The sequence below is a fragment of the Pectinophora gossypiella genome, chromosome 8 (genome assembly GCF_024362695.1).
Source record: "Pectinophora gossypiella chromosome 8, ilPecGoss1.1, whole genome shotgun sequence".
Classification (NCBI taxonomy): domain Eukaryota; kingdom Metazoa; phylum Arthropoda; class Insecta; order Lepidoptera; family Gelechiidae; genus Pectinophora; species Pectinophora gossypiella.
The window spans coordinates 1,595,590-1,607,239 of NC_065411.1; the positions used below are offsets into that span (position 1 = coordinate 1,595,590).

Here is an 11,650-nt window from a genome sequence, read left to right on the forward strand (position 1 = left end):
TATGCGTGATAGGCTGACGTCTTGTCACCATAAGGTTTTTCATACCCATCTTAGGACTTCGTATCAGCAGTGGCTGGAAGTTATCTTCCCTCCGGACTCGTGGTCACACCAGTATGACAAACAGGAATTTTATTCTTGTTTGTCACACCGCTAACAATACAACACCTTTTATCCTGACTTGTCATTATAAGTCTGTGTTTATCGGCGTATAAATTAAAATTGATTTTATTTACGAAATTATGGTGTGACCACGAGTCCGGAGGGGTTATCTTTGATTACTTGTGGCTCTTACCCCATTAGGGACTGCGGGCGTGAGTCAATCACCCATAATATTAGTCCATCATGGTACAAGTGACACAATTTATTAACCAATTTTTATTCTAATATGACTATACAGCAGTTTTTGCATGAAAGGTAACAGACAAAAAAACCATCAAAAAATGAAAAAATCATGGAGTCTTCTACATTTATGAGATGATGCACCTTTGTAATAAATGGACACAACGCTCACGGAATAGTACTTGAAACGGAACGCTGAAATGGAGCTCAGATTAAAAAAATATAAGTAGAATCTCCTGGAGAACTGTGGCAGTAAAACGCAGGGGTTGTGCTCAGCACTGGAAGTGCCGACACGCTATCCGAGAATAACAAGATGCCATGGTTATTCAAGGCAATTAAAAATACATACATAGCTAGCGACTCAGATGTAGCTGAATCGACAAACTAAGTATCCACTTTCACCGAGCTTTCTGTTAGACCAACGTGATAGGACATAGGATGAGCCGTATCGCCGTCTGTAACGGTCGAGCCAACTGTGGTGAAAACTGCACTTGTAAATTAACAACTCATTGGTACAAGTCAGGTACTGAATCAATTAAAAATTCTCATTGCAATTTCCAGATCAACGTGCGCGTGAAAGCATTGAAGCGCCAGCTGGACGAGGCGGAGGAGGAGGTGCAGCGAGAGAAGGTCGGCAAGAGGAAGGCGCAGCGCGAGCTGGAGGACATGCTCGAGACGCACGAGACCCTCGCGCGGGAGTGCAACAACCTCCGGAACAAGCTCAGGTAACGCGGGGAGGGACACCTCGCACGCAACGCGGCGCGTCGACATTTGAATAAAGATATTTTTGAATAGGCACCTTGACAACTTTACATTATATGCATAGCACCTGTACAGTCATGAGCAATATAATGTACCCACTTTAGGACTCTGTCGCACTAACATATTTGACATTTAGTGAGACTTATAGTTCAATTTGTCAAAAAAGTTAATGTGACATAGTACCAAAGTGTATACATATTAATGCTCGTGACCGTACAAGGTCTTAGTGACATACCTGACAGATGGCAGCAGTAACTGTCAGTACTATTCAGAGGTGGGTGACAGGAGTCCCAGTACGGCTTTGAAATAGACTACTCTGGGCGCCATCCCACTCGCGTCAGACAGTACTGCGGGCGGAAGGCAAGAGGGAAACCACTGCCCTATTTTTCCCTAAAAAGTAGCATGGAGAATGCTACACCGACAAGAGCGTGGGTCTTAAATTAGTGATGATGACTTGACAACTTACTCAAATGAGATACTTTTTACGAAACGGCATAACGAAACATTTCTTTGGACTTTGTATGGAAACACTGGCCTGTGACGTCATCAGTAGCAGTCAAAAGTCGTACTTATTGTTACTTAATTCATAATTACATTTTGTAAATAAGTAAAAAAGAAAAATGACATTAATTTTTGATCGTGTTATAGACTGGCCTCTATTTCTAGATTAGCAATTTATAAATTATCTTTGATCCAGTCAAACACTATGTGAATTTATTATTTAAGCTTCTGGAGGATTAAAAAGTCCACATCGAAGTAATTCATCTAAAATATTGCAATTTGACATTTGCGCGTATAAAAGTAAGATGAATTGCTTCGATGTGGCCATTTTGACCCGCTGTGCTGTTTTAGGAGCGATTAAAGAACACGTAACACTGACACGCAAAGCGGCGCGTTGTAATTTACTTGGATTCTAAACGAATAGATTCGAAAGAGTCTAAAAACTACTCCTATGGTGACACTATGCTTCTGTTTGGACAGTGCAATTAGAGAATCGCGCGCGAGGCATCGCAAGATATCCCTATCGGACGACAGTACAGATTGCGAATGAAGACAACAGGCAAGCGGTGTCATACGCTGTACACAGCTTAGATCATCTCATAGATCGGTGTTGCATACGACTGTGTTTGTCACCATACTGTCGATAGATTGGCATTCGGGATAACAAGTCTTCTATGCTAGTTCTAGGTGACACAGACTAGGCTGAAAGGATTATTTTAAAGGCAATATTTACCATTTTAGTTTTGACCACCGGGAAGTCAAGTTACGCGTAGATCGTAGACTCTATTTCCCAAACTGAAGATTGTATTGTTGATTTTTAATCTAATTATTTAATTTATTTATACACGTGGCTGACACGCCTGAGTTAGAGAAAGGAGATTGTAATGAATACATCTCGTCAAAAAAATCGGAACATAAGAATGTTTGCTAAACAAAACACGAGTTTTAATTAAATTTCAAAGGAGAATGGGCGAATCTGGTCCAAGAACCTCCACTGATGAGACTTATATGTAATGAAAGCTTATGCTTTCTCTATGAATCTGGCAAAGTTCTATCAGATTCTGTCCCGGGGTTCTTTTTTTACGGCCATGTTTGTCCTGGCTAAAAATGTGATAAAATACAGTGGGAGCTAAAATCGGCTCAAGATTTGTTGCTGGATAACTAAGTCTACATAAATAATTATGTATCATACTGTATATCATTTTAAAGAGGATCTTTTCCAGACTCCGAAACATAAAAAAAAAAACAAAAAAAGTCTTTATGTAAGCGAATTATAGTCAATTTGCATCTGCAGCGCCATTGTTTCTCGGTAGCTAAGTTCAAGTTTCATGCCTTTTACCCCTTCCAAAAGTATCTTACCGATTTTTTTTATTTTGCTTCCGGAATTTGATCTGAGTGATAATAACAAGAAAAATAAATAGACACCTCTCCGATAGAGACCGCCTAAGCTATTGCCTATTGCAAGAAATCGTCATCATTAGCAAGTCATTACGGTATTGCATATTATAAGCTTATCAGCAACTTGGAACTTGGTCCAAGAACCTCCACTGGTGAGACTTGCATGTAATGATAGCTTATACTTGTCCTATGATTCTGGCAAAGTTCTATCAAACTCTGTCCTAGGGTTTTTTTACGGCCATGTTTGTCCTGAGTGTACAGTAGTGGACTGCAAAATCACCTCAGGATTTGTTGTCGAAAAACTATTTAACTAAGTCTATATACATAATTATATATCATAATGTATATCAGTTTTAAAGGGGAAGGTTATCAGAATCAGAAACACAAATAAAAAAAATGCATTAAGTATGTAAACGACTTTTAGCCAACTCACGTCCGTAGCACCATTTTTCTCAGCAGCTACGTACGAGTTTCGCGCCTTCCAACCTTTCCAAAGAAGCCCAATCATTTTTTCCTTCTTCTGATATTGCATTCTTAACCTGACAAGTGACAACAACAAGAAATAAAATAGATACCATTCCGATAGAGGCCGCGTAAGCTATGGACCTATTGCAAGATGACGTACTCAAAGGCTAGTCATTATAATCCAAGAGACGTAACATAATTAGAATGCGGGAGGACGCAAATGTAGTATGTTTTCTTTCACCACAATCTTGTTTTATTAATCCAGGCTTATATCTTGTCTTATAAACAATGCCGAATGGTACAACAAACGTATCGTAAACGTAAGGTTGCCTGGTAGTAATTGCTACCTTGGCAATAAAGCCGCCTTTTGCACCAGTTATTGCCTGAACTTGTTTAATAAATGTGTTTCTTTTGTATACAATAGAGTCATTGTATTGCATCTTGATTAGAATGACTTATTTCTTGTTTCTCTCGTACTAAGCTGTATACTGTTAGTGTTAAAGAGACACATATTTCGTCTCTTTCGCATAAGGCGATGTACTACATTTCCGTCCCGCCGCATATTAATCATGTTACGTCTGTTGGATTATAATGACTAGCCTTTGAGTACGTTATCTTGCAATAGGTCCATAGCTTACGCGGCCTCTATCGGAATGGTATCTATTTTATTTCTTGTTGTTGTCACTTAGTCTTGTCAGGTTAAGAATGCAATATCAGAAGAATGAAAAAAAGAATGGGCTCCTTTGGAAAGGTTGTAAGGCGCGAAACTCGTACGTAGCTGCTGAGAAAAATGGTGCTACGGACGTGAGTTGGCTAAAAGTCGTTTACATAATGCATTTTTTTATTTGTGTTTCTGATTCTGATAACCTTCCCTTTTAAAATTGATATACATTATGATATATAATTATGTATATACTTAGTTAAATAGTTTTTTGACAACAAATCCTGAGGTGATTTTGCAGTCCACTACTGTACACTCAGGACAAACATGGCCGTAAAAAAACCCTAGGACAGAGTTTGATAGAACTTTGCCAGAATCATAGGACAAGTATAAGCTATCATTACATGCAAGTCTCACCAGTGGAGGTTCTTGGACCAAGTTCCAAGTTGCTGATAAGCTTATAATATGCAATACCGTAATGACTTGCTAATGATGACGATTTCTTGCAATAGGCAATAGCTTAGCCGGTCTCTATCGGAGAGGTGTTTATTTATTTTTCTTGTTATTATCACTCAGATCAAATTCCGGAAGCAAAATAAAAAAAATCGGTAAGATACTTTTGGAAGGGGTAAAAGGCATGAAACTTGAATTTAGCTACCGAGAAACAATGGCGCTGCAGATGCAAATTGACTATAATTCGCTTACAAAAAAATTTTTTTTGTTTATTTTTTTATGTTTCGGATTCTGGAAAAGATCCTCTTTAAAATGATATACAATATGATACATAATTATTTATGTGGACTTAGTTATCCAGCAACAAATCTTGAGTCGATTTTAGCTCCCACTGTATTTTATCACATTTTTAGCCAGGACAAACATGGCCGTAAAAAAAGAACCCCGGGACAGAATCTGATAGAACTTTGCCAGAATCATAGGAAAAGCATAAGCTTTCATTACATATAAGTCTCATCAGTGGAGGTTCTTGGACCAAGTTTCATACAAAAGTGCCCATTGTCATTTGGAATTAAATAATTTAATTACTTAGAAATTATTACTCAGAAAAAATATATTTTTTTTCTTATTTCTAATACTCATATTTAATATGAAGACGTTATTTAGCGGATTTCACAAAAAAAGAAATATTTACTGAAGACAATACTTATCGAAGTTACAAAGCAAAGAAAACTTACTAGTGACCAGGCAGCATGGTCTCATGATCTTAGCCTGTCCTTATGTGGGCCAAAGAAAAAAAAAATGTCCGATAACCCTTACCAAACGTAAACTTGTGAGGTGTTTCGATTTATTGCTGAGAAGTGTATATTATTATGTATCATGCTATAGATAAAACTGAATCGTAAGGCATAGTTGGAAAAGTTTATTTTTCATTAAGAATTATCCTGAAGCCTAGCTTGTCGTCATCGAATATATCTAACATTCATCGTGCCACTACTAAAACTGTTTTATTCATAATTGCTGCGCAGCTCTCCACGGAGTTATTCTTTTATTCGAACCCAAAACTTTCAATAATCGTCCTTAACGATATTGTCTAAGTCGTTTGTTTTTCTTCTTGAATTTTCGTACAAAATGCACATGATTAAAACACATAATAACGGGTTCTTACCGCGTTTAAATGGGGATATGAGACTCCCGATATTTCGACACTGTTGCAAGTGCCATGATATCGGGAGTCTCATATCCCCATTTAAACGCGGTAAGAACCCGTTATTATATGTTTTAATTATGATAATAACCGCGTAAACTTAAAACAATGTATAAAATGTACATGAAAACAAAAAAAATACGATTTGATATATCGACGCCCTATAGTGAAAAACTCGTAAGTGTTTTGAAAAATCATGTTCGAGTGTGATTTCCAAATTTAAAATAGACAACACATATACACACAGGCACACACACACATTCTATTATTTTGTTAAATTACTCTTAAGTTGATATATTGTAAATCTAACTGTATTACGTTGGAAGAGCGAGGCATTCCCAACACAAGTGTCTTCGATTACTTTCAGGCGAGCCTCATGTTCTGATGAAAAATATTTACAGAAAAAGAACTATATATTTTTTTAAGCTACTTTCAATACGGGTAACAAGTTGTCTAAATTTTCACACGGAATGAAATTAAACTAAAACATATCAATCCGATACGTGGTCTCTGCCTACCCTAATGGGAAATAGGCGTGATCTTGTGTATGTATGTGTAAGCCACATCCGAATGTGATTTTCTCTATAAGGCACCGGTATATGAATTCCTGGGAAACGTAAAACAGTGAATAAAAATAGCCCTGAGCGCTGCGCATAAAATTGATTGGCATTTTATTGTGGCGTTGTTTTAGAGTTCGCTTATACGTCTCGCATGAATGTGGAAAAACTACTAAAAATCTGCAAAATTCACAAAATAGTATCATTAAATCAGTTGCATAATATGTGTGGCAACCAACGAAAAGGATAAGACTTATGTTAACTTGATACAAGTATTATAATCGTAATGTCATAACCAGCGGGTCTAAAAAAGCCATATTGAAACAATTCATTCAAAGAAGCAATAATGTATAAAAGTAATATTAAGAATGTCAAATATTCAAATGTCAAAGAATATATTTGACTTTGATTTTATTGTTTTTTTTAGATGATTTTTTTCATGTGGCTTTTTTAACCCTCTGGATTCAAAATACAAAGTCTTGATTCTCTATATTTCACTGAAATTAACTATATTTGCATGTGTTACATCTTATTCTTAGCCCGTGTTCAGATATTGCTAGAATCGCATAGTTGCAAAATCAGAAGTTTACAACCGACATTATTCTGTAACTTGAGTTTCTATTACAATCAAAATTCATACGATTTCGATTGGTTGAAAACGACATTTTCAGACACACCTATCACAGGATAGGAATTCTGTCTTTCAAAATTCAAACTGAGTTACTCGAATGTTTCTATGTAGCCATGCGGTCTCGCCACGTCTGCACACGGGCTGAAACCACGTACGGTCACGATCATTAATATGTACACACTTTAGAACCATGTCACTTGTTTGGCAAATTGAACTGTAACACCCGTATTCTTAGAAGTTAACTCGAAATCTCCTCTACTCCACCTCAGCAGAGGATTGTGGTATTTTAATTTGACATTTACGTCCTCGATTTGAGGACTTTATTCACTGGAGTCGAGCATATCATACTGCCAACATAATAATACGTTATGCCTCCACTCAACCACGCTGGATTTTACTCGAGGTAATGTTGAGACGACATCTAAGAATACCGATTTTGAGATGAGTTTGAAGTCTTCCATAAGGTTAGGACGGGGTTGAGGAAGATTCGAGTTAAATACGGGTGTATGGGTGGTATTAATAAACTAATCTCAGCTGAGACTATCCTCAAGATCATGCTCAAGTCACTCTGTTTTTATATTAGTCATAATGACATGATCTTGAGAGTAGTCTCAGAGCTAAGATTAGCTTATTAATGGTGCTAATTCCTGTAAATACCATCTAATTTTATTTTAAGTTATATCTGTTATTTTTGAAAGGGACGGGTAATCGACAAGCATAAAATTTATGGAACACACGTCAACTTTAAGCACAAATCTAAAACAACCGTCTAAAAATTTTACATTGGCTAACTAAAAAATAACCCGATAGAATTAAGTTGACAGCACACGTCAAACGCACGGGTTATTCATTCATTTACTCGTTCTTCCTAAAATTAAGAGCTGTCAATCATCCGTCCCTTTCCTTTTTGGCGGATAAGAAAATGGCAGGTATCACTTAAAGTAAAATTAGGAGGTGTCTGCAGGAATCGGGGCCATTACCACCCTAAGTCTTAGTAAATGCCAAATAACTTGATGCGACGAGGTTCTACTTGCCACGTGCATACACGATGTTGGTCATGGCCGCATAACGTACGAGTGTGTTGTCATGTAGTGTGTTGTCCGCAGGCGGCAGGGCGGCGGCGCCATCGGGCTGTCGGGCGCGTCGTCGTCGTCGCGCATGAAGCGCGCGTCGCTGGCGCCCGGCGCCGCCGGCTCCGGGGACGAGTCCCTCGACGACGTCAACGACACCACCAACAGCGTCGAGTAGCGCGCACCAGGGACGCGCACGACACCACGCACCACTAGATAGAACACCAACAGCCACAAATAATCAAATCTATAAGACGGCTGTATTAGTCATCTCTCCCCGATAAAATCCAATAACGCCGTCTTGTTAAATCATGTGTATTTATGCCAATTTTTAAAAATGGGTTGTTTTAAAAGTCTCGTGCGCATTTTATGTTCCGTGTCGGTGTTGCCATAACGTGTCGTGAAGGAGATTGTATGGAACGATAGGCCAAGTAACTGCTTGCGAGCTGCGACCGCGTCGGCTTGTACCCCTGTCAACTATCAATGTTTGTAATTTATACCCTCGATGAAATTTTTTGAGTACATTTATAATGCGGGTGCTCAATTTTTATAAAATAGCATTTAACAGTCGAATCTCTGCATGAAACTATTGGAGCATTTTTCACAGTATTAAACGAAACATTCCTAACAATCGAGAGTTTTCAGTTTTACTTAGACGTAGTCGATGTAAAATGTTAAATTACTCATTGGGTGATATTGTAATGAAATTAATAAGGAAGACAAAGTATTATTAATTGTGGCAAAAAGTGATTATAAACAGCATTTGCATTTAGCGACTGAACTAAAGACTGTTTGCTGCGACAATACTTATCCTCGCGATCAGGCCCCATCCGCAGTCCCCGCGGCTGGGCTCGGCCGCCTGCCCCGTACTTACGCCCCCGGCCCGAGGGACCGCTCCTACCACCTCCCCCTCCTCCCGCGGCCCTCGTCCGGGCGGCCCCCTCTAGGCGCGCCCGCTCAGCCCCCAGACCTACAACATGTAAATAATGTCAGTGTCCCACTGACCGCTTAGTTGCCATACAAATTTTAATATAGTTGTAAGTAAGGACATTGTAAGCTTTCGGTGTGGGCACACGAGGCGATGGATTCGGACTAATGTGAAAAATGTTCGGTACAATTTTTATACGTTTAGAACAACCGGAATGTGTCGTCGCGTGTGTCGTAGATGTTTTACAGATTTTAATTCCCCTCCCGATTCTTACGCCCGATGTCTTCGCGAGTCCCCGCGAGGTCCAGCGGTAAAATTGCCCCCTGTACGGCCTCGCGGCTGTAAATTAGTAGTTCCACGCCGGACCAGCGTGCCAAGCGGAGGTGCGCTAGATCACGGCTTGCTTCGCTCTAGACTATAAGACTCGTAGTAATAAATTGTGGCCTTAGGTTTTTTATCGTGGACTTATACGTAACGACGCTCTGCCTCGCGTATCGGAGGCCTAACAACTTTGATAGAGAAACTGTTTGTATCTTTGCGAGCATTTTATATGACTATTTACCGAGTCTAATTGTAATGACCTCCTCTTTTTTAATTATATAGTTTTTCTGAATAATAATATAAAATTTAAATGTAAGTAAACCATTGAAGCATAAACATATTTTACATAAATATTATATTTAATTATTAACATATTGATAATTGTAAAATTGGCCATAGGTTGTAACATGTTATCAGTTGGTATGCCAATTAAACAATTTTTCATGATTTTTATATTGTTGTTTTATTTAATATGATTCTTACAAACACAATCTTAACATTATACCTGCCGTTTTGTGTTACAAGCTTCATTGTGGAGCATTTGGCAGAATCGGCACATATTATCTAACTAATTACACATAGAAGTGAATTATATGGCATCAAACTAACACCCCCTGCCCTTAATCCTGGCACATAATTGATCAGGATACTGACTACACAGAAAAATTGCATCGTTTGCGACGTGGTTTACTGATCGACATTAGTAACGGGTACCAAATACTAGGTATATGGTAGTACTAGTTATGTGGCCTTTATTGGCAACATTTTTAGTAACTGTCACTGTCAAACAAACGTTGTCAAGTGAATGTCAAAGTCAATGTCAATTGTCATGTAATTTTCCTTCTTGGAGGGCTTCGCTTGGGCCATCGATTTCGTGGATTTTTTGTATTTATACGACGCTTCCAAGGCCGAGAACGTTACTCAGGAAGCACTGTATTCCAGTAAACCACTTTCGGGCCTATCAGCTTCTTATACGTAAGTTTTCATTCAAAATGTCTGACGAAATTGACGAATATTTTGATACGGCTTTGGCCCTGGTAAAATCTGCGGGAAACCTTATGACAGAGCATGTAGGAGGCTGTAAAACCTTCGAACTGAAGTCCTGTGCTATCGATTTGGTGACCGAAGTCGATAAGAATGTGGAAAAAACGCTTATTGAGGGCTTATCTAAGAAATATCCATCTCACAAGTTCATCGGAGAAGAATCCGTCGCTGATGGCGTCAAATGCATTTTAACTGATGCTCCTACGTGGATTATCGACCCAGTAGATGGTACAATGAATTTTGTCCATGGATTCCCACACAGCTGCATATCACTTGGTCTTTCTATCAATAAAGAGGTGGTTGCTGGTATTATCTACAATCCTCTCCTACAGCAACTTTTCACGGCTAAGAAAGGTAAAGGCGCCTTCCTGAATGACAGACAAATACATGTGTCTAAGATCACAGCACTTAAGGATGCTTTGGTAACATTTGAAGCAGGTACCAGTAGTGATGAAGAGAAACGTAAAGTTGTGTTTGAAAACTTCCAAAGAATCATAAAGAATGGTCATGGAGTTAGAGCTTTAGGTTCAGCAGCATTAAACATGGCTATGGTGGCACTTGGAGGGGCCGATGCCAACTTTGAATTTGGTATTCATGCCTGGGATATAGCTGCTGGTGATATATTGGTTCGAGAGGCTGGTGGAGTGGTTATAGACCCATCTGGAGGGCCACTTGATATTCTATCTCGTCGAGTACTTTGTGCAAGTACTAAAGACCTAGCTGAGGAATTGTCCAAAACAATAGTCCAATATTACCCTGAAAGGGACTAAGGTACATTGAGAGGCACTAACACTAACCACCTTACAAATAAAAAATAAACCAGGGATGAACGTGACTTTGAGTATTTGACAGCCAAGCAAAATTTAATCGAATTATCATACAATTAGACTGAACTTTGCTTGGCTGTCAAATACTAAACCCACATTCATCCCTGGTTTATTTTTTATTTGTAAGGTGGATAGTGTTCACAACTTTATAATCATGTTACATAAATAGATGTGTATGTATGTCACTTGATTCATTATTATTATAATCTCATACAAATCCTGTGAAAATGTAATTGAAAATGTACCTAATTATAGCCTACAAGCAGGCTTTAGTTATTATTTACTCTGAATCAATATTATGTGTTATGATTTCTTTCAATTGTGATTTAATAAAATCTCTTTCTTAACTATTTAGCAATCATATACTTACCAAATGTACTTAGTGTTACCAAAAATTTGATTGTGATTTGTATTTTGAGTTATTAATGGTTATTAATAATAATAGGAATATTTTAACCTAGTACTTAATGTTATTCATATTGTTGT

The 11,650-nt window shown here is 38.3% G+C and overlaps 2 protein-coding genes across 3 annotated transcripts in view; both read left to right on the forward strand.

The window, feature by feature from the left end:
• LOC126368835 (myosin heavy chain, non-muscle) overlaps positions 1–9,746 on the forward strand; it is a 107,630-nt gene extending 97,884 nt beyond the window's left edge. The window contains exons 28-30 of one of the 2 annotated variants that reach the window (XM_050012997.1): positions 901–1,064; positions 2,083–2,161; positions 8,081–8,217. In XM_050012997.1, coding sequence (XP_049868954.1) covers positions 901–1,064; positions 2,083–2,152 — 234 coding nt within the window. In that variant the 3' untranslated portion in view covers positions 2,153–2,161; positions 8,081–8,217. Of the gene's footprint in view, positions 1–900; positions 1,065–2,082; positions 2,162–8,080 lie in introns of both variants that reach the window. The other variant, XM_050012996.1, reaches the window with a different exon arrangement.
• A 361-nt stretch (positions 9,747–10,107) lies between these two features.
• On the forward strand, positions 10,108–11,637 carry LOC126368974 (inositol monophosphatase 1). The gene has a single exon (XM_050013247.1). The coding sequence runs from the start codon at positions 10,286–10,288 to the stop codon at positions 11,105–11,107; it is 822 nt and encodes a 273-aa protein (XP_049869204.1). The 5' UTR covers positions 10,108–10,285; the 3' UTR covers positions 11,108–11,637.
• Positions 11,638–11,650: the final 13 nt, after the last annotated feature.